This window comes from Cynocephalus volans, chromosome 2 (genome assembly GCF_027409185.1).
Source record: "Cynocephalus volans isolate mCynVol1 chromosome 2, mCynVol1.pri, whole genome shotgun sequence".
NCBI classification, from domain to species: domain Eukaryota; kingdom Metazoa; phylum Chordata; class Mammalia; order Dermoptera; family Cynocephalidae; genus Cynocephalus; species Cynocephalus volans.
Genome location: NC_084461.1, coordinates 6233540 through 6257446, shown reverse-complemented (window position 1 = coordinate 6257446; position 23907 = coordinate 6233540). Strand labels below are relative to the sequence as shown.

General features: G+C 43.6%; 1 protein-coding gene across 2 annotated transcripts in view; it reads right to left on the bottom strand.

Annotated features, from left to right (window-relative positions):
• Positions 1–23907, bottom strand: part of TENT4A (terminal nucleotidyltransferase 4A) — a 50246-nt gene that overhangs the window by 4762 nt on the left and 21577 nt on the right. For both annotated transcript variants that reach the window (XM_063085806.1, XM_063085807.1), the window contains exons 2-11: positions 17974–18097; positions 16840–16886; positions 15772–15892; positions 12909–13016; positions 11759–11887; positions 6435–6648; positions 4284–4410; positions 3156–3256; positions 2367–2539; positions 1556–1714 (exon numbers count right to left, since the gene is read on the bottom strand). In XM_063085806.1, the coding sequence (XP_062941876.1) occupies positions 1556–1714; positions 2367–2539; positions 3156–3256; positions 4284–4410; positions 6435–6648; positions 11759–11887; positions 12909–13016; positions 15772–15892; positions 16840–16886; positions 17974–18097 (1303 nt within the window). The remainder of the gene's footprint in view (positions 1–1555; positions 1715–2366; positions 2540–3155; positions 3257–4283; positions 4411–6434; positions 6649–11758; positions 11888–12908; positions 13017–15771; positions 15893–16839; positions 16887–17973; positions 18098–23907) is intronic.

The window sequence follows — 23907 nt, the reverse complement described above, 5'->3', positions numbered from 1 at the left end:
GGCTCTCCAGAGCATTCACAAAGAATCTTTCCGAGGCTTCATTAAAAGCGCATGCTGGGGAATCTCAGCCCCAAAGCCCAGGTCCCCACATCACCACCCTGGTCAGGGCCAGGGCCCTACTCCACAGACATAGCCTCTCCTTAGTGGGGGCTTCGCTTCCCCAGGCAAATGGGTCACCAGCAAAGCAGGCTCAACTCCCTGGGGTCTCTGACATCTTAACGCCCACCGACTCTAAAGGTCTCCAGTTTTGATCCCCTTCAGACTTGGAAGCCCCACCTCGAATGGGGGACTTCATTCGCAGCGTGCACAGAATGGATGACGCACATGACGTTTCAGGATGGGACTTCACCTGATTATTGCAGTGGAAGCAATGTAATTATATGCCAGTGGAAGTAAAAGAGAAAGGGGTCGCTGAGCCTCGTCGTAATGTTTTTACTGATGTTAACACATTAACCTCACTCACTGTGAGCATACAATGGACACGAATGTGAGTGACTACTGGACCACAGTGCCAACACGCCGTCTTGGACACTCTTCTGGGCAGGAACACCACACACTGCAGCTCAGCAGCTGCACACAGCTCTCAGGCCACTGAGCCCAGGAGGAGGTTAAAATATTGCCTCCATGACAAGAGTCAGGGAAGCTGTGGCCAACGTGATAACCGTTCAAAGGCAACCAAGCTTACCTGTGGCAGAACTTATTTTAATAGCTTATAACGACAGCCTCGAAATGTTATATTTTTCCCAGGTTCGGGCTGGGCTGTGTGTGTCAAATGCTGGCCATGCTGGTGTGGCCGGGGAGCCACGTGTGCAGCACCCCTTAAGGCCTCGGGGGTCTCCTGGGAGACTGTCTCCCAGGGCAGAGCCAGATGACACCAAGAAATGAACACACGTTTGCATGCATCTACTTTGTTTTATGTTCAGATTATAACCCACATTTCAGAAACTGGTACTTGTGTACATATTCAATTAATGTAAAACTCGAAAACAGCTACAGAATATTTATAAATTCTCTTTTAGACTTCTAGGTTTATTTAAATTTAAAAAACAGCATATTCTAACAGAAAGAGCCCTAAAAAATGCCTAATTAATAAAATGAAAAGAGTCTAAGTTCATATTAAAACTTTCAAAAGTCTAAACACTGAGATTCTATGAGGAAACAGGGACAAGTGTCCATGCCTGCCCAGGGACAGGGTGAGTAGAGACAACCAGAGCCCCTCCAAGACGACCCCAGATAGGTTGCAGAAAGGCAGTCAAGTTGGTCCCTATCAAAAGCCATTTCAGAACTCAGAACCAGAGTCTCCTAAACTGTGCACTGTGGACCTCAACATCAATGATGTTAGACATTGTCTTTTATAGAATGACAGGAGTTACATTCTAGTGTTCCACAAAAAAAAGAGAATTTCCTATATAACAAGATGGAAATGGCTAACCCACCAAAGACTCAGAAAGTTGTTTCTAATTCAAAATTATCATCAATCTCCTCTAGTGTGTTTCGCAGCTCAGACGCTGTTCCCTGGGCATGTCATCGGGAAGGGCATCAGTGGGCCACGTACCTGATTGTTAGTTGTCATGATCAAAGTCCTTGAAGTGGTGGACTGAGGTTTGCCACTGGGCATCGGCAAGGCAGTGGGTAAGCTGGCCATCAGGGGAGTTGGCGCCTGGAGACTGAACTGGTAAACGCTGGGCGTTGTGCAGGGAGGCGTGTCTGAGTCCTTGAATTCAGTACAAAAAATAACAAGGAGAGCTGAACCACAGAGGTGCACTGCTTCTTAGAGGTATGAAAGGAGCGCCTGCGTCAAGGCTAGCTATGAAAGGTTATTAGAGTAAGTCCAGCTTTTGAACAACAGGCGGTCCAAATCTATCCAGATTTCCTTCAAGTAAGTTCAAAACTGAAAAAGAATGTTAAAGGACATAGAGAAGAGACACCTGGACTTAAGTTTTTAAAATCTCCCAATGGCTTTTTAAAGCACTATTCAAGACAGTCCACTGAAGTTCAACTGTGAACAATATCACCACTCTCAACGGGCTACGTGAACAATGAAGATTGATACGTTCAAGGCTTGTGACACGGGGGGACCACCGGGTGCAGACTTCAGGGCTGCCACGTGCACGCATGTGTACACGCACACACACAAAGTGACCAAAACAAATGGGAAGATAGATTTAAAATTCAATGCTATGCAGAGGCTGGCTGGTTAGCTCACGTGGGTAGAGTGTGGTGTGGATAGTACCAAGGTTAAGGGCTCAATCCCTGTACCGGCCAGCCACTAAATAAATAAATAAATCAATTCAACACTATGGACTTTACCAGGAACACAAACCACCCAACAGACACAGGAGGAGAAGGGCCAAGGGCACACTCACAATGTCACTTCCAGAAAGTGAAGACACGGAAGAAGCAGAGGAGCCTGAGGAGAGGCGCTGAGGACTGGAGAGAGACAGAGTCAGGCGCTGGCTGTAGGGTGACTCAGACTCGTGGCTCTGTGTCTGCTCCCCATTGCACGAGGTTATTCGCTCTTTTATCTTAATTCTATTGTCTGTGGAAGGAAAGCAAAGCCTCAAAGGCAGCCCCAGCCACACCTGCTGCAGAGCCCTCAAATGCTGCTAATGTGACAATTGAATTTTAAACTTTTAATTATTTTAATTTTAAAGATTATATTTAGTTACTAGAAAACATTTAAATATGCTAGTAACAATCTGGGTATGTAAATAATCTTCTACAGTAAATTTTATAAAATCTAAACACAAATCAAGTATTTCTGATGAAAATTTAGTATCCTAATCAGGATGTGCTATAGTTAAAAATACACACTGGTTTTCAAAGACAGGACAAAAAAGGCTATAAAATGTCTCAATATTTTTTTATGTTGATTACATGTTAAAGTGTTCATATTCTGGATTGGGTTGAATAAAATATTAATATTAACTTCACCTGTTTCTTTCCACATTTTTAACAAAGAAACTCTAGAATTCCATGTTAGGCATGCCTTATATTTCTATAAGACAGTGCTGGTCTAGATCTTACAGTTTTTAATTAAACGTGTATCAGAAAAACTATTTGTTTTGTCTAAACAGTTTACCATTAATGGACAAAGAGATCCTTCTGCACTAATGCACAGAGGCTCAGGTGACCACACTGAGCAAGTGTCTCACCGAGAGCTGGCGACAGGCGGGTCTTGCTGCCCCACTTCTCTTTGATCCACCTCCGGTAGTCAATCACTTCCTGAGTTACCTTGATGATTCTTCCTAAAGTACTGCAAAGGGACAGCACTGGAAATCAACACTGTACAACAGCTGACAGCCCCTCCAGTAGCTACTTTATATTTACAATAATATATTATCTTGCTAAGCAAAAGACAGCAGAAGAACTAGAACAATTTTACAAAATATCTATGACTTATGATGTATAAGCTCAAGTGTGTTCTAAGATCACAGGAGAGAAAAAGTGGGCTCACTCATGGAGAAGTCCTTGAACCCACATCTATCTACAGAAGATGACTGTCTAAACTGAGCTCTTAAAAGAGCCCAGCCTTCCCACCTCCAATGATCATAAAGTTGTGACATTTCCCTTTCCACTGCACAGGTAGGAGTAGAGAGACAGTGCCAAGAGACACCGACTGCCATTATAGGGACCAAAGCTCCTCTGAGAACACCACCACCAGTGCCTGCAGAGGCTCCTGAGTCAGGCCTCAAAACCTATTCCATAATCCACCACGGAACAGACTAACGGCACCGTTTCAGCTACCACTCCCGACAATCACGTTACTCTTCCTTTCCACTCCCATCTCACAGCCCTCCCTCCACCCCCAAAATCCCACCACCTCCACCACAGCAGCATAATCTGGGGTCAAAAATAAGTATTTCTACCAATGAGTGTACACAGCAAAAATGTTCCAAAAAATGCAGAATGAGGGAAAACTGTACATCGAGAGGAGGGACAGAGCTGAGTATTCAGACACGCATCCACTTGGAAGCTGAATGTCCGTATTTTTAAGACTGCCTGGAGACAAAGCATCATGTTCCAAAGTTTTAAAAACCAGAAATCATCTCCCCAAAACAAAATACTCTGAAAAAAATGTCAACTCCCCAGAGAAGAAATTTTCAACTGACCACGGATGAATCAAATATAGCCATCCTGAATTCCTGAAAAGTCCTCTTTACCATGTTCAAGTTTATTAAAAGATGATGGCATATCCATTAATAAGTTTCATATTAGGAAAGGTGTAACTGCCATCTCACAGGAGCTATGAACCCAGAACGCAGACAATCAACTTCTGTTACCTTTCAGAATCTCTGTTTGGATAGGACCTCGCAAGTGGTGACACGGCGTGACTGAGAACAATGTAGGCGTAGTCAAAAACCTGCTTCACCTGCATGGCCCCATAGGAGCTTCGGCCAACATCATTTCCTGCAACAGAAAGGCAGTTGTCAAACTCTGCCAAATATCTGAGCCATTATCCAGATGCTTCTCATCTTCTCATACAAGTTATTTTGAAGCAGGCTCTCACCACTGAAACATTTCTAGACCCCATCAGCAAAGGTGAGTCATGTTAACACAATGGGCACACATGGAAATCAGCAAATGCCAAGAGGCCCAGTCTGCATCATTGGACCCCATGTGGTCATGGTCTACCTCCACCAACAGAGAGTTGTAATTCATAGATGAAGTGACAGTTCATGAAAAGGTATGCTAACTCTCCAGGTGGCAAAAAACATGAGAGAGCCAAAGACCACCACCGTGTAGACCAGCAGTGCTGACCCAAGATTTATGAGAGTCCTTAAAACAATCCCAAGTCCTTAAAATGCCCCAACAGATGCAGATACAGTGGCGGTTCACCCTGCCTACATGGCAACTGAATGAAGCCTAATAGAACCTGCAAGAAGTACATCCTTTAGAACGAACTCTCCAGTGGTGAATTCTGGACAGCTAGCAGCAAATTACATGAAGCTGTCACTGAGGTCACCAAGTAAGCCAATCAGGAAAAGCTTAATTTTTATAAGCCCAGTTTTGAATTTTAATTTACATATAACTCATTCTTCACAATTCAGGTTAAGTATGGATTTTTTTTTTTTAAGAAGGAATACTCTAAGTATTGCAATTTTATCTTTTCTAGATTTAATAATATAGCTGAGTGATAACAGAGTCTTTGTTTTTCAAGTACATTTAAGCAGACACTGGAAGACAATGGAAAGTCTGCAATCTGACTGATCCAACAGACGAGAGGGATGATGTACTGCACACGGTGCTACCAGAAAATCCACCGCTCAAAAACCATGGCATAAAACATGCCAATTTAAAAACAACAAAACGGAAGAGTCAATAAATGTTCTTTCAAAAGATTTTTTGGAAATAAATACCACACCCTAGAAACCATAAAACAAAACAAAAAAGTCATTAAATTTGAGAATATTAAAAAAATGTATAGGAGCTGAACGATAAATACCAAATACAGATACAAAAGACAAACTGGAAAAAAAAAGTATGGCATGTACAACAAGAGAGGCTTTCCTAACATACATGGGACTCTCACACACCAGTTGAGAAGACAGCCCAGAAGACGAATGGACAGAGCACATGAAGTTGCACAAGAGAGAAACGCAAAGGGGCCATGTACCTGGCACTGGCATTCTCCATCACCTTTTCTGTCACCTGTCCGTCACTGATTTTATCACCAACAGTAAGAACAGTGTCTCACCTAATAGCTGCTCAATAAACATTTGTGGAATTGATAAATAACAATTTGTTTAACCCCACTAATCATTAAAGAAATGTAAATTAAATGAAAAACTTGTATCATGTGATTTTTATCATATTGGCAAAGATTAAAAAAGACTGTTGTCTAAGGCATGGGGATATAAGCACCTGTAAATACGCCAATGGGAATAAACCTGGGAAAACTGGAGCCCAGCCTCAGGCTCTTCAATGTGGCAATCCTTACAATGAAATGTAACCGACACACAGAGGGAAGGGGTCTAGGATATACTGTTAAGACCAAACCCAAGATGCAAATCTGTTTATGTTGTAGGATGCTAAATTAGTAAAATGGCAAAAATAAATATTAATATCCACATAGGAAAAAAGTGGAGAAGTACAGGTAAAAATGAAAAGAGATCTGGCATACTTTGCTCTTCTATGTTATGTAATTCTGGGAAGTAAATGGTTTATGGTGAATATGTAGTATTTTTGTAATCAGGAAAAAAAACCTCTTAATTCTGGGTGATTACAAAATGAATGCAGTTTAAAACACAGTAAGTTAGGAGCATTATGCAAGGAATTCTGAAAGTGTCACTGTCGCTCAGTACAGGAGGGCACTGCATCACGAGCCAATGCACTGCCCTGTGCTCTCAGCCCCCTTCCCCCGCCCCACCCCCATCACCAGTGCGCAGGGAGGCCCACCTGGCTCCCAGCAATGCAGAGCCAGACACCCTTACCAGGCAGCAGGGGGTCCTCAATGCACAGCATCGATGGTCTGTACCCGCTGGTCATGGCTTTCATGATCTCTTCTTTGGCAATATAGGCACCTCCTTCTTTTATTCTAATACCAGTTTTCAAGTAATTAAAATTTCTTCCATAGAGTTCAAAAAATTCTACGAGAAGCATTCCAAGGTTTTCATCAGCTCTCCGGGCATCAATCCTTGGATGCAACTGTAAAAGCAATGCACCCACAATTTGTATGGATCCACTACATGCTCTAGAGCAGGTGGCATATGATGAAGTCTGCATCTAGCAGCCCTTCAAAAAACACTGCTGGTGGCACTCACTTGCCAACAGTGTGAGGAAGCCAGGAGCACAGCAAGGAGGCACTGAGAGAAAGAACCTGGACAGCCTCGGGGAATAAAGAGTGTTCAAAAGAAAGAAAACGTCCTAATATCAATTTTTTATTATACTTTTGAAATTGCTAATTCATGCAGCAACTTCCTACAAACATAAGCATCTGATTAACCACAAGTTGCCAAATATGTGTAGGTAAGCTGACCACAGTCTGCACAGTCTGCCTGGATGGTGGATGTAATTTTACAGACATCAGTCTTCTTAATTTCTTTACTCTAAAATACAACCTATAGGGGGCAGTATGAGACTGAATAACATCACAGAATCACTTAAACCAGAATGTGAAATGATTAATTTTAACTGTGTATGGGTAATTAGTATTGTATCATAATATTTATATCAGACTTCATCCTGCTTGTCATACTGATTAACATCAGCCTCAGTTCCGTGACACACTTTCTTTAAGCAGATAATGAGCCTATTCTGAATCTAACCCACTGCCACTGAAAACCTCCCGAAAGTCACTGATTAACAGACGTAACTGTCAGCTGTCCAGACCTCTGCTGCCCACACTTGACACATGAATTAAAACTAACATAGTCCAAGGCTGGCTGATTACTCAGTCGGTTAGAGCATGGTACTGATACCAAGTTTCAGGGTTCAATCCCTATACCAGCCAGCTGCCCCCTAAGGGAAGAAAAAAATCGAACTTGTCAGTTTCACCAGCCACAGTGCAATGCTAGCAGCCATCATGGCTCACGGGTCACGGCTATCCTGCTGGACTGTGCAGATATAGAACACTGCCATCTGCACAGAAAATTCTACCAGAGAGCACCAATCTACAAAACGATGGTCAAGTCCACATGAAGGAAAAGCCCTGATAGAGGCGCAATGATTGAAAATAGTCATACCACAGATCTCCATGAGGAAACATCTCCTGAAGCCTACAATTTTTAGGGCTCAGAAGAATTTTGGCTTCTGAAGACATGCATATTTCCACAGCACAAGTTGAGCATTCTTATTTTTTGCCTCACTTTTATCCCCTTCTCTATTCTTCGCCTTTTAGTCAAAATCAAATATCTAAGCCTTCCCAGTGCAAGTCTGGCCTCCTTCCCTCAAATCAGTCATGAAGTGAACTGAGATGCTACAACTGTCACAGCTGTGAGGCAGGATGGGCACTGGTCACTGAGCAGGGCACAGCGATGTGAGATGAAAAGGGCAGCCCCAGCCACGCTAGTGTAGACCTCTGTGAGCCGCAGGACCCCTGCGAGGACCCCACAAGGGAGTGTAACAGGAGGCACTGCTCCAGGCTGGAACCAGGGAAGCGCACAACAAAAATAGTTGTTACTACAAGGCTACTGAAAAGAAATAGTTCAGGGCAGGAAAAACGGAAAAAATAAGAACAGAAGGCTGTGTTTAGCTCAAAACAATGTCCAAAAACTATGGAGGAATGGCTATAAGGGCCACACCACAGACAGGCAAGTGCGGGACAAGACAATGTGATTAGAACTATAAGAAAACAGATGTGGAATTCCACTTCCACTAAGCAGAGATATGCTGAGGAAGTCACAGTAATTAAAGGTAGGGTAATCAATGGTTCCGCTCTCAGTAGTATTAATGATAAAGCACAATCACAAATAGAAAATTAATGATAAACATGGAGGAAAAGGAGGGTACTTCAAATTGTTTGTGGAAAAATAGGTTTAAAAGATAATATGAATCTATGAACTTTTTGAAGACCCCTCATATAGTTGTGCAGCTAAATATGTAGGCAAGATTTTGTAAAGAACAGAAAATCCTTCGTTCAAGAAAATATACATAGAATAATTAATGTTTTGATTAACTTAGAGACTATTTTATATGTTAAAATAGTGTAAGTACAGTTATATATCTCAGAGATACTGCAGGTCCAGTTCCAGACCATCACAGTAAAGTGAGTATCACAGTAACCTGAGTCACATGAGCTTTGTGGTGTTCCAGTGCATGTAAAAGTGATGTGTGGACTATACTGTCATCTATTAGGTGTGCAACAGCAATATGTCTAAAAAACAACATACATAGCTTAATTAAAAAATACTTTATTGATAAAAACTGCTAACAATCGTCTGAGCCTTTAGTGAGTCCTAATCTTCCTGCTGGAGGATGGTCTTGCCTCAATGTTGGTGGCTGCTGACTGATCAGGGTGCTGGTTGCTGAAGGCTGGGGTGGCTGTGGCAATTTCTTAAAATAAGACAATGATGAAGGTACCCACATCGATCAACTCTTGCTTTCATGACAGATTTCTCTGTAGTATGTGATACTGTCTGATAGCATTTTATCCATGGTAGAAGTTCTTTCAGAATGGGAGTCGAACCTCCCAAACCCTACTGCTGCTTTCTTGACTAAGTTTATGTCATATTCTAAATTCTTTGTTGTCATTTCAATGATGTTCACAGCACCTTCACCAGGAGTAGATTCCATCTCAAGAAACCACTTTTTTTACTCATCCATAAGAAGCAACTCCTCATCTACTCAAGTTTTACCATGAGATTACAGCAATTCAGCCACAACTTCAAGCTCCCCTTCTAATGGTAGTTATTTGCTATTTTCACCACATCTGCAGTTACTTCCTTCACTGATGTCTTGAACCCCTCAACATCACTCTTGATGGGAGAAATCGACTTTTCCCAGCCTCCTGTTCAAGTTGGTATTCTGACCTCCTCCCATGAATCATCAGTGTTCTCAATGGCATCTGGAACAGTGAATCCTTTCCAGAAGGTTTTCAATTTACTTTGCCCAGATCCATCAGAGGAATCACCATCAATGGCAGCTACAGCCTTATGAAATGTATTTCTTATAATAAGACTTGAAAGTCAATATTTCTCCTTGATCCATGGGCTGCAGAATGGATGCTGTGTTATCAGGCAGGAAAACAATGTTAATCTCCTCGTACATCTCCTTCAGAACTCTTGGGTGACCAGGCGCATTGTCAATGATCAGTAATATTTTGAAAGAAATCTTTTTTTCTGAGCAGTAGGTCTTAACAATGGGCTTAAAATATTCAGTAAACCGTGCCGTAAACAGATGTGCTATCATCCACGCTTTGTGGTTCCATTTATAGAGCACAAAGTAGATTTAATTCTTAAGGGCCTTAAAATTTTTGGAATGGTAAATGAGCACTGGCTTCAATTTAAAGTCAGCAGCTGCATTAGCCCCTAACAAGAGCCAGCCTGTCCTTTGAAGCTTTGAAGCCAGGCAGAGACTTCTCCTCTCTCACTACGAAAGTCCTAGACGGCATCTTCTTCCTACAAAAGGCTGTTTCATCTACACTGAAAATCTGTTATTTGGTGTCACTGCCTTCATCAATGATCTCAGCTGGGTCTTCTGGGTGACATGCTGCAGCCTCTACGTCAGCACCTGCTGCTTCACCTGGCACTTGTATGTTTATGGAGACGGCTTCCTTCCTTAAACCTCACAAACCAACTTTAGACTTGTTTTCTGCAGCTTCCCCACCTCTCTCAGCCTTCACAGAACCGAAGGGAGCTAGGAGGGCCTACCTCTAGATTAGGCTTTGGCTTAAGGGAATGCTGTTGCTGGAGTGGGCTTTTATCCAGACCACCAAGATTTTCTCCCTATCAGCAGTAAGGCTGGTTCACTTTCTTGTGTGTCCACTGGAGCAGCACTTTTAATTTCCTTCAAAAACTTTTCCTTTGCATTCATAACTTGGCTAACTGTTTGGTGCAAGAGACCTAATTTCTGGCCTATCTCAGTTTTAGACGACATGCCTTCCTTCCTCACTAGTTTAATCCTTTCTAGCTTTTGATTTAAAGTAAGAGACGTGAAGGCCGGCCCGTGGCTCACTCAGGAGAGTGTGGTGCTTATAACACCAAGGCCACGGGTTCGGATCCTATATAGGGATGGCTGGTTGGCTCACTGGCTGAGCGTGGTGCTGACAATACCAAGCCAAGGGTTGAGATCCGCTTACTGGTCATCTTTTAAAAATAAATAAATAAAGTAAGAGACGTGAGACTCTTCCTTTCACATGAACACATGGACACCACTGTAGACTTATTAACTGGCCTAATTTCAAAATTATTGTGTCTCAGGAAATAGGGAGGCCCAAGGAGAGATGAAGAGAGGCAGGGACCAGTGGAGGAGTCAGAACACACATGACATTTACTGATTAAGTTTGCCATCCTATAAGGGCACAGTATGTGGCACCCCAAAACAATTACAATAGTAACATCAAAGGTCACTGATTGGAATAAGAGATAAAATAATATTGAAAAAATGTGAAATATTTCAAGAATTACCAAAATGAGACAGAGAGACATGAAGTGAGCACGTACTGTTAGAGAAATGGGGGTGACAAACTTGCTCGATGCAGGACCGCCACGACCTTCAATTTTTAAAATATGCATTCTCTGCAAAGCACAACAAAGCAAGGTATGCCCACACAGCTCATCAATACATCACAGCATCTCACACTCAGGTAGGTTTTCCACTGGTAGATTTTCCATCACGTCACTCCACAAAATAAGGACCATTTACAATTTAAGACAAAATACTGAAATTTCATCAATCTGAGAATAAAGGCTCTCTTTAATTTTTTTCCCAACTATATCCTGACACAAATTATTTTCAGTATGAATCAGATGAACACCAAGAAAAATAGCTTTTTACTGTCTATCAAGGAATGAATGTTTTCTAAATGTAAGAAGAGTGTTTCCTTAAGCTTAGGTTGACATGCACTTGACTTACAGAACCAGAAAAGCACTCCTTACCTGAAGAGTTAAATAAGCTACAAAAATACTATAAAGGAACACTGATCAAAAGAGAGCTTTACTGTAAAAATTAGAAGTCAACCTCTACCAAATCATAACAGAATAGTGAAGGAAGACAAGGACTGCGGGACCCAGGAAGCAAGCAACCGGTCAGAGCACAAGGAAGAATCTGCTCTTCCTAAGTCTTACTATAAATGTCTCCACAGAGAAAGCATACATACCTGTAGAAAGCTAATAGCCATTAAAATTAGGCTGTATGAGCTAATTCCACCTGTAAAAACTTCATTCAGGTCCCTCTGCAGGAGGAACTGTTTCAATACTAAAATCAAGTAAGGCAGCAATGAATATTTCTGTAAATTCCAAAAGAAAAAGATTTACTGATTAGTTAATATACTTTTAAAGAAATTTCGCATAAATTTCACATGATAGAAAGCAAAGTTTAATCAATGTTCTTGCCTATCTAAAGGCTCTAGGTCACTCGGTTTCAAATTTTGGGAAGAATTAATTTCCTGAGGGGCCCATGAAAATGCAGACTGTGGAGACCCCCTCCCCACATTGCGATTCAGCAGGAATGAGGTGGGGACCTCTGCCATGGAGAGTCTCCAGGAAAGGGGAGCTCAGGGAGGACACATGAGTGTGTTGTTGCTGTGGATTTATCATGGCTTGTGGGGCAGGCCGAGAGCTGAGTAGGGGCAGCAAGCAAGGGCAGAGGGGCTGGAGGCTCCGTGCTGTTCCTGTTCTGCTGGGGTAGAAATGCTCCTTCAGGCCAGATTATAGTGTAGGGAAAGGGGGAAACTGGAGCACAGCCCTGGAAAATGGAGGGCGAGACGGGCCCCGGTCACTGGGGTGGCTTTGCTTCTGTTCAGGATTCCACGGCTTCTACTGCCACCTGCTTAACCAGACCACATACCTGCTCAGAGTCCAAAATACTGCAGCTCAGTCAACAAGTCTGCCACCCCATCCTCAGGCACTGAGACCATCCAAAGCAAGTAAATCTAAACTACGTCATGATTCCTCAACCTCAAAAAACCCCTGTACTAACCTTGGGAACAAGTTACACTGAGGTAGAGGCAAAGTCACTCTGTAATAACTAGAAAGAACACTTTAACGAAGCACTCTAAAATAATGTTCAACTTCATGAAATGATTACTCAAAAAAAGCAAATATAAAAACAGCTGTGTAACTTCAAAGTATCTCTAAAAACATCGTAGGATAAAGAAGTGAAGTGTATACTCTGTATTATTAAAGATGTATTATTAAAGATGCCTACATTCAGTTGAAAGTTTTGTAACATGTATAAGAGAAATGATACCCCCAACATAAGATCTCAAGTCCTTTATTTTCATTGTGCTGATTTTCCAATGACAGTACCTTCATATAATTTTTGATGAACTCTGCTGCCCGGACACCAGTCTCCATGTTAAAACTGATGTCGACTTTAACCTCAGTCTCCTGATCTGTGAGTTTTATTATTGGTACCTGTAAAAGATTTAATTTTAAAAATTGTGCTTTAACATACAACATTTTCCACAGTCAGGAATCAAAATGTTTCCAAAGTTGTATGGAAGTTTCAGGGGTTTCTGCTTATTCACAAAAGTGAACCCTTGATCTTAAAGATGAGAAGGGAACTTTGCCAGGTGTTACCCTCCACAGTCCCCAGTCCCTCACACAGCTGGTGCCCACTCTCTGCCCTGCCCTTCTCTGTCAAGAGGAGGGAGGGGAGGAAGCTGAAGGCAGCAGGTGTCCATCCGAGGGCAGCAGAACGTGGCAGGAAGGCCTGGAGCCTTCAACGAGGCTCACCAGGAAAGCATGCGCCTGCTGATGGGGATGAGCGCCTGGTCCCCACCTGCTCATTTGGCAGAGTTTTTGTATACATTCAAAGTACCTTCAAGGCCACTTTTAAATTATACTTTGTACTGATATTGTTTCTCCAAACAATTCTACTATGGATTTTCACTCTTTAAAATAATTTTATTAAAAAAAAAATTTTTCCCCCTAAAAATCAGAATAAAAGGCTATTTTGGAAATACTCTCATCAACAAGAATTATCACCAAAAGGTGTTCAAAACCAGCCTCACAAAAGTTGCCCAAGCAACCATTCAAACCACATGCCACCCCCCCCCCCCAAGTGAGTTCTTCCTGAAGAAAAGGCAATGCTTTTGTTTCATCAGCCTTGACATAGTGAAAAGGAGTTCCCCTCACCAAAACAGTCAGGGTCTAATAAAAGGTCTAAACGTCTAATGAAAGTCAACACAGGACAGTTCGTTCAGCGCATACCTGGGCTTTAAAACATACACCTGGGGGCGAAATGCTGCGGACACAGGTCAGCATGGACAGGGACACCTGGACATCACTATGACCACCAGGCAGATAAGCTATGGCTGTTGTGTTCTACCAAGGCAGAGAAACAAAGCTCTTTCCCAAAGAACTCACAGAAAACTGTTTCAGAAGAAGCTCAGACGCCTATGCCTTAATGACAAAACCAGTTCCTCATTAAGCAGAGCCCCTCCTTCCCGACACCCGGGCTGAGGAAGCACCTCCCAGCCCACACTCATGGGTTGCTTCCCCAGGTCGCTCCTGGTGCTCTCACACCCTCACAGTGTGAACCCCCACGACTTATTCTGGGTTGTTGGTCCAAACAGACAAGTTTTCACCTTACGCCCAGCCTTCCCCCTAGGGTCCTGAGCTGTGATGACATTACAGTGACGAGACACACGGAGAAGAGCACAACCAGGAAACTGCCGAAATCCACTGAAGGGGCAACTCACACTCTCCTAACACAGTCTACACTGGCCCTCAGCAACAGAGAACAGTTTCAGTACCCAACTTGCCACAGTAATGAGGCCACTAGGACTAAGCAGTTACTGCAACTACTCAATGAGCTGTCTGTCCTCCAGAATGCTCTGGAACTCAGGACAGTCAGGCACAGCCTCTTCAGCTCCTCTACTCCTATACCTAGTCAGAAGTCTCCACCTGCCTCCTTGCTGTCTGGAGGGCCTCGTTTTCATCAACTGAGCAAACGTGAATGGTAGAGCCAGAAGGGGCAGAGCTGGAGGGCTGTAGAGGTGGCTTGGTCCCTCCCGGGAAAGGGTGTGAGAGCTGCAGCACACACACAGGTGTGGTGGGGACAGGGAGGTGCACAGAGCTCACAGGCCTGAGCTAAATCGAGGCTCTCCCTCTTACTGGCTGTTTAACCCACCTTGGGCTGACCACCTCCCCTCTCCCAGCCTCATTTTCCTCACCTGTAACACATGGAAGACAACAGCATCTGCCAATGAGAGTGGGTGAGAAGAGTAAATGCGATGAGGCCTGTGAGCATTTTAAAAAGTGGCCGAAGCTCATCGCTGGTGCCAGACGCCAAGTGAGACAAGCGGCAGGGAGCTGCGGGTGCTGGAGATGCGTGCACTTTGAGATTCACCAAGATGTTCACCTGATACTTGTGCATTTGTGGTGCACATGTTACATCATTTTACAAACCCCCACCCCCATCAAAAGCACCTGATAGAGAGCAAGAGCTCAAGAAACATGAAGACACCTTCTCACCGTAACACCACGTGAGCAAGAGGAAGCTCTCATCTTCCAACAATCTGTTCAAATGCTACAAGGACGTTAATCACACGTCACAGATATAGAAACACCAATTTAAAACTGAAATGGTGGCCTACAGCACACCTGAACTAACTGTCGCACAACAGGCAAGTAACTTACAGTTCCTGAGCTGCTTCTAATCTTGGACTGACATAAACCTTAACAAGTACACGTGAGAAGCAGTCTCATCTTCCAAATTTTCCCCAAGAGGTTTTTCATATACGGATATTTGGGGACACCCAAAGGAGCAAGTAAGTATTTCTTTCTTAACCGTAACTTAGAAAAAGATTACCATTTGCTACGTCATAAATGCCACAATTTAATCACTCAGCTACATACTTCTGAATGGGCAGCACCTAAATGTTACAGGGCCTTGTTTCAGATATTAATCTCTTTTCCTTACTCATCCTAACACAAGCAGATGCAATCATATATTTTAGTGCCAAGACTAGTTTGATGATCTCACAGACCCCAATGGTTTTCAGATTGTCACTACACATGCTCTCAGATGGTAACCATGACTATAACACAAAAACGTAGTAAGCATGTTTCTACCAGAAGCAAAGGAGTCTCCAAAAATGTAGCCAAGAACTACGGTCAAACAACACAAACTAGCCAGGGGCAAGGAGGCCGCCCCCACACTCACTGTCGCTTTGTCGAGGACTTTGATGGAACATGGCTCAGCCACGTTGTGCTTCCGCAGGGCTTGCTCCAGCAGCTGTAAAGGAGGACGCTCCCATTTTCCAAAGACCACCAGATCTATGTCACTGGACAGAAGAAAAAATGCATGTCAGCCTCTGCTCACAGCTCCCCGAGAAGTGGCACGCCCGCGTGGGGAGGAAAGCGCCACAGCACAGGGGCCTGCATCTCCTTCAGGGGCCAGGACATAATCCCGTGAAGCGTATCAGCCTTCAGAAGATGAAATGCAGTTTACGAAAAATGAAAAGTAAAAAGGTGGTAAGATTTTCCCAACAGCACTAGGGAACCAAGGGGATTAAGAGGTGAAACCATCCCCTCCAAGCCAAGCTGCAGCTGCATTCCTAGTACTCACTCCTGAACTACCTACACTACAACTGTGTCACTCGGGCTGACCCAGGGATTCCTGACTCCTGGAATCTGCCTTAGTCCCCTCTGTCCCCCTGCCACCACCAACTCCCACATCCTGAGATTACAGCTTTGTAGCTCCAAATGCTACGAACTAGTAGCAGGTTAGCAGAAGATAATCTTTTAATGAAACAATGCACATAAAAGTTACTTGGATATCAAGAGTCTTTAATGGAAAAACACCAGAAAACAATTTTAGAATGCAAATTTGAATTTTTTTCTATCAGATAAAAATCCTTATAACCTACTATTTAAATAGAATTTTAATTGACTCTTCATTAAAACACAAGACCAATTTTTCAAAACTATGCCCCCACACACCAGCAGAATGTTTTCTATTGCATTTACTTCCCACAATGACCCTCTCATTTGTCTTCATCTTCCTGGCATCCAGCATTTTTGTACCCCAACAAATTAACTGCAAAAGGAAAAATGCAAAGCGATCAATTCATTATTATAATTTCTGCCAACTTTCCCTCTGTGCTCCCCAGTCTTTTCCTTCAGCTGGCACTTCTAGCTCTAGACTTTTAGTTCTTAATATGCATAAAGGCACCCACCCCTCCCCCAGTAAGCATAAACACGAATCTGTGCAGTACAATCTGGAACTCACCTAGTTGGAAGATAGAGACCTGTACTAAAGCTGCCAAAAATCTGTACCTAAAAGAAAGAGTGATTGTCTTAAAATATGTACCACAATTCACGTCGTCATACTTCCGTTACTTCTTACTACACAAAAGGCCTCACTATACCCTTGGGTAAAAAGTAAACCACCTTGGAAGTTGGAGAGGGAAGGGATGCAGGTGAAAAACAACCTACAACCAACTAGAAAATTCCCTTTATATTAGAGGCCTGCCCCAAAGAGGAATTTTTAAAAACTCAAAATTAAGAGATGAAGCAATTATTGTCTTCATCCCATACTACTCAAAGCTGAGAACTTTTCAGAGCCACTTTCGAACCCTCCACCAATTTCTCAAACCCACAGCTGAGGCACCAGGGCAGGGCTTTGTTCTAAGGCACTGAAGTTTAAAGCCAAAAATGTACATCATTTTAGAGCAGGGGAAACTGAGCTGCTGCCCTTGTCCCCCTAGAGCACACAGACCCTTGAGCAGCCAGGCACAGCCAGCCAACTCATCCATCGATACTTGTAGGTCAGGTCTTTGGTAGGGTTAGGGTTGACGGATCAGAACAGGAAGCCCAAGGGCAGTTAGCATCTTGGTCGGAGTGCAGGCTTCATGCTGCCTGCGCCAAGCATTCCAAAATACCCATGCACCTCATCTCAATAACTACGTGCTCATTCACGGTAAAAGTGGCGTGGGAGGAAATACTTCCAAGTTTTACAAAATGAACATACGTCATAGGCTACTATGTGTGGTGGGGGAAGGGGGTAAAACTTTCTAACCTCAAGGTGAATTTAAAACAAGAAAAATAGTTATACTATACAAAAAAAAAAAAAAAAAAAAAAACCCCAAATCCCTTAGTCCAGTGGTCCTCACACAAGGGTGCATCAGCACGTCACCACATAGGGCAGCCACCCCCAGGGCTTCTGAGTCAGCAGATGCAGGGTGGGGCCTGGAAGGGGCATTTCTAACAAGTCCCCAGGGGTGCTGACCACACTTGGAGAAGCACTGCATTGGCCTATGACAAACGCAGTTCTGTGAGGATCCAACTGACATTTTACAATCACAGGGTGTTTAAATTCACTTGTATGTAACATGTGGCACGGAAGTACAAAGAATATACCCACATCAGCCGTCGGCCAAAGGTCTTTGACCACGATTTCAATCCGTTTCACCACCTCTCTTCTCATGGCTGCTTCTTCAGGACAAGGGGACATGAAGTTATAAAAGTCAATAATTTCCTCATGAAGTCTAGTGGAAAAAAGAGAAAACACACTAGAAATACAATTAAACTTAACTATACTTTCCATTCTGTACTAAGATATATTTCTGGCCACTTAAAATCCAATTTCTTTTCTCCTCTGAAAGTATATAATGAAATGAAAACTTCATGGTGAATAAATCACACAGCATGGCTCAGCACTGCAGATTAGTACAAGTGAATTGTGTCAATACAAAATATCAATAAATTTATAATTGCCCTTTAAAGACTTATCCAAAAGAATCCTTTCAGTTACTCGACATCAAGAGGAGAGAATTCCATCCGTGAAAGACGAAAAACATCTCCCAGTAAAGGCAGCACAGTAAAGCACAATTACCGAAAGGGGGCCGAAGGGGTGACGAGCTCCAAGGCCCCACTGGCACACCGCTGGGTGCCGCATGTTAAGGAGTGTTGACAGGCCTGAGTCACGCTGGGTGCAGGGAAGGGACACACAGGACAAGGAAAAGGCATGTGTGTCCTCATGGAGTCAAGGCCTGCCCAGCTACCCGTTGGCAACGCACTAAATCCAATCTCTCACACACCACGTCTCATTACTGCACACAAACTCCTGGGGGCAGAAACGCTCCATGTGAGAAACGCTCGGCATGCTCTCCTCAGACTCCAGCTAGGAGGGCGACAACACACGCGTGCAGGGCAGAGTGAGCGGCCCTCTCTGGCAAAGCTCTAACACAGTGTTTTGGGGAAAGAGGAGGTGACCTGAGAGATCCTCGCACCTCCATCTCAGTCACCTGTGGCTCTGAGAAAGAAGGTCCCGCACCAGGACACCAGCCTGTGGAGCTCAGCAGGACCACGGAAGAAAGCATGGCCACCCTCTTTTACTTAAAGGGATTGATTAAAGACTGGGGGGATAACCCAATCCTAGGAATTAAATCAAACTCACCTACTTCCTTTCTACATTTGATTAATAAAGTAAATAGTAAAAGACAAAAAGTGTGCTCAGCTCAATAGCTAGCAAAATAGTTCACATAACAGCAGGCAATACTTCTTAAAAGACCCTGTCAGAGTTAAGTAAAAAAGGTAAGTAATGCCATAGTATTCTACAGTTCAGCTCGTTTAACTTGAACTGTCTCTCACCTGAAGCATCATTCCCCACCCTGCCCCCCCCCCCCCCCGACAAAAACCACCTGAAGTAACCACTTCAAACACTCCGCAGTAGGTTTAAAGGCTAGTCAAGGCCACTAAAAGCACACACAAGACTCTAGGAATAGGAAATAAATACTGAACATCTTTGTTCATGATACACCCTGCAACATCAGGCCATCACTGGGACCTGACTTCATTTATAATGTTTAACTTATTAAAAACACACACGAAAAAAAGAAAACCTCACCCCAAGCATGTTTCCAATTCAGATAGCCACAAGTCCAGTTTTTAATAAATCTGAAAAGGTAATATTGTGCAACATTAAAATAATTTTTCCAAAATATTTATCAAACCGTAAGACTTTTGAAGTAAAGCTTCTACCTTTTCAACAACTACTGAGAACCACCTACATACCAGGCATTTAACTACCTTTTCCATCAGCTCAGCAGGCCATTTTAAAGTCTGAGGTGTTACCTAAAATTTCCTACCATTTAGTAATGGTAGCAGGTCTAGCTATGTCAGGTTAGCAGGTTGCTCTCCATACTAGGGAACAGCCTGAGGCAACCCTTTCTCTGTCAGCAAGGATGTCTGGATGAGTCCACCTCACCAGTCACTGTCACCACAGAGAGCTCTCCTGCACTCACAGTCGTGTTCCAAGGATAATGACATGAGTACAGAAACTTAGAGATATCCTAATGAAGACACAGACTTAGAATAATTAAATAACTGGTCCAACAGCATGGAAGAACACCAAAGTTGGCATGCTAAACTTCTATCCATATCCCACGAATTTAACACACTAAAACATCTCGTAAACAGGGCTTTCCAATTTGCCAAAATGTCAGTGCAGGTCTCCATGTGCAGAGTGGAACGTAATGTAAACATGAGTTGTGTGTATGTGAAGCAGCAACATTACACAGTCTCTCCTCCATGCCTCCAGGCCACTGCCTGTACTCACCCTTCAGCGTCTCCCCCACTGTCTCGAAGGTCCCCTACACTCCAGGAAAGTAAGAAGCACAAAGGCAACACTGTTGCCATCTGCACTGGACACTTCACGACAGATGCAACACGGTCTCTGTTTTATCAAATGTCTGTTCACATGCTCAGAGATAAGAGGGGGTCACCTGCATTCCTCCTCCACGACTAACGAGGCCCACGGTCTCTGGGCGACAAGTGGCGCCCAGTGGAATAGAGAAACCTGCTGATTTCATCAGTGTTGTGTCCTATCAATAATATATCCTGATAACTATACCTACCTGAAATCTGTAAAAAAAAAAAAAAAAAAAAGAAACTGGACCTAAAAGTTAGCAACCGCTGTACCAAATATTAGCTAACACAAGTCAAGGATATTTCTGTTTTGCCTTCCAGAATAGAAGGGAAGGAAGAGTGCTGGTGGACTGTCCCACTGGTGACTCTCAGATGTGGGAGCTGGACATGAAGGCTCTTGTCCCAGCCCCCGTGGTCTTCCTTGAGGCAAGCAGAGGCCAGCAAGGCACCACACCACTCCCAGGGCCACCCAAGGACCCAGGAGTGGGATGACTAACGGTGGCAGCAATGCAGATGGACACACCGTCAGGATATGTGGGCAGACCTGACAAGCCATGTGGCTGCGGGCCAGGCAGCAAGGTGGAACCACTGACCACGCAGAGAAGAGCTGCGGAAGAAGAGCAAACCAACAAAGCCCGCATGAAGGTCCACCCTGCCAGGCCACTGGGGTCCCTCTCGCCCAGGGGATGGCAACCTTCAGGGAGAAAGGACTCATCTGCTGGCTGCTCCATCTCCAGCACCCGGAAGGTGCTTGCTCATGGTGAGCAGTCACTATACGGAATGAATCAGTTTTGCTAAGATATTTTGCTATGGCCTTGTCAGTGCTGATCTACATTCCCTATAAAATGACATCAAAAATTAAGATTCTGAAATATTTTATCCCTGCACTGGATAACTTGTTTTGTTAGCAGAAACCATTTAAATGACCAACTATCCTTTTAAAAATGTAAACAGTGCTAAATAAAATATTTGGGATTATTTTATTTAATACTAACATTACCAGTTTCATTGCCTTAGGAAATGGTGTACATGGTTATTACAATCTACTTTCACAGTTAAGTGCTGTTAACTACAGTTACGTGCTGTTGGCCCTTTTACTAGTCTTTGACTTCATTACTAAATATACCCACACGCTCAATTCTCCACAAGTGTTTCACAGAATTATGTCAATGAAAAGTTTTAATCATTTCTACTCAATAATAAAAAAGAAAAAATACTTTTATTCTTCTCACAAAATCTCCGGGGAACTCGTGGCTGAGAAGATGTCTGCAGAAAAACCACAATAAAGTTTCCTTATCCACAGACAATTCAGTCATCAATATCTTTTAGTAAAAGAGCTCAATTTCAGTTCAGCTCACTAGCCTTCCATTTCCAAATCAAGGAAATTGTAATGCCATGACCATCACAGAAAAAACTCCTCCATAGTGGCTCACAGAGGTGCTATCTCAAAAGCAGCGGGAAATGACCATGACCCATGAGGTGGCGTGAGATGCCGCTGCCCACCGGGCCCGCCGCCCGCGTCTTCCCAGCAAGACAAGCAGCCAGCACAGAGCCGCACTGACCCCCTCCCTGCAGGCTTGGGTGGTCACTGCAGCCTGGCAGGAGCTCCCGGGAGGACTTCCTCAGAAGGTTCCTCACGGGGGAGGGAGAGTTTGCACTCAGCCCTTTGACCTTACCCCTTCCTGGGTCTTGAGGCAGTAGCCTGGTAGCTGGGGCTCCAGGAACTGTGATACCTAGGTGGCCCAAAGAAAGGTGACCAGGTGCAGAGCAAGGCCGGTGAGGAAAGTTGAGCTAGACTCCAATGTGTTTAGACCACCATGACTTTTATGATTTGTAGCCATACCTAATCTCGACACACTAGCCTGCCACTCTCCAGATGTGGGGCTGGGAGGGACCTGTGAAGGCACATATTCTCAGTGGAGGGGCTGAAAGACACAATGCCAGGAGGAGAGCTTCCAAATGCTCTGCGGTGGTGGCTTCCAGCCTCCTCCTAACTTCCATCATCAATCTGGGTTTGCTACCATGTAGAAAAGGTGCGTTGCAAGCTACAGGATCTATTAATGCAGAAAGGCCTCTGATGGCTCATCTCTGAGAAGTGAATGAAGTCTTAAGATTCTGGTGATGGCTACTGGCCCCAGAGATTGGGTGCAACTTTGAAGTTTGATCTGGTGGAACCTCAAATTGAATGATTTACTTTCTGGTTATTTTAAGGAGGATGGAAATGGTGAGGCCACAGGTTTTTAAGAAATTTTAGTTTTAATCATGAAACTACCAAACAACAGAATTCAGAAGCGTTATTTTCTAGTGTACTTTTTTACTAAAAATTAGGGAATAAAGTTCACTGAAAAACAAGAAAACATAGCTCTACCTCATAAGAGTCCAAAACCCATTCAAAAGGTAATGACTGACTTCTCAATTTTTAGTAAATATCTCAAATTTCTGCTTGTAGTACCAAAAATAAAGATCAGCAATATTTTACTACCTTAGTATCTTTTATATGCTAGCTATAAATATTTATGAAACACAACTCACTGAGCTATTTTTAAGAGCAAAAGGAGGACCATATAGTTAGAGAAGAAAACTATATCATTTCATAGCTAATAAAGCTATTGATCAAAACAGATGACCCACTTCAGGTGGGTAATTTTCAGCTTTAGAAGCTGAGCTGATGGGATTAAGTGGTTCCCAAGTTTGTCTAATTTTGAATCAAAGCCAGGGAGGACTGGCTGGTTCCAAAGCGGTACCACTGGAGTAAAGTGAAACAGCCCCCTCCCCACTCCCTGGTTTCTCCTGCCTGCCTCACCCACCCAAGAAAGACCTGGCATCCAGCCCTGGGCCAAGCTGGCTCCTTCCCCACTCCCAGGCCCCCAGGGCTCTGTCCCCCATCCCCACCGAATACAGTTTTTAAGTTGTTCAAAGGTGACTGCTTTGTACACAACCCAAGGAGAGGCAGGCAGCTGGGCTGCAGTAGGTAAGGGACACAAAGAAACAAGGGCAGAGGCCACAGCCCTGAAGCAAGAACAACTTATTTGAAATAAAATAGCTGTAGAAAGAAACATGCCAAACAGTTAATAATGCCAGTCTTCGAATGGAGAACACACAGTGGGTTTGCTAGTTCAGGCCATTCCCTTAGATTTTTTTTTTTTTTTTTTGTCTTTTTTGTGACCGGCCGCACCGTGCTCAGCCAGTGAGCGCACCGGCCATCCCTATATAGGATCCGAACCTGCAGCGGGAGTGCTACGCAGCGCCGCACTCTCCTGAGTGCGCCATGGGGTCGGTCCCCTTAGATTTTAAATCTAGTGGTTTCTTCTAAGCAAAGCAGTAGTCAAAGGTCAGAATTCAATCAATGTTTTCTTAGGGGAAAAGAAGCACCAGAATGAATAAACGTGCCCTCCTCCAATCTGGTTATGAGAAGTTTCAGCATCGAAACCCACTGAACATAAGAGCTTTACTCTGAAGTGCTGTAGCTTCAGATTTTCCCAACTCACTACAACTTCAGAACTCAACACTGGGGCTCACAGTTCTGTCCGTACTGTTAATCAGGTGGCCTGGTTCACCTTGAACAGACTCTTCACAAACCTCACCAATTCAAAATGCTAGAGAAAAAGTGATTTTATAAACTGCACGTGACTTCAGTTCATCTTTTCCA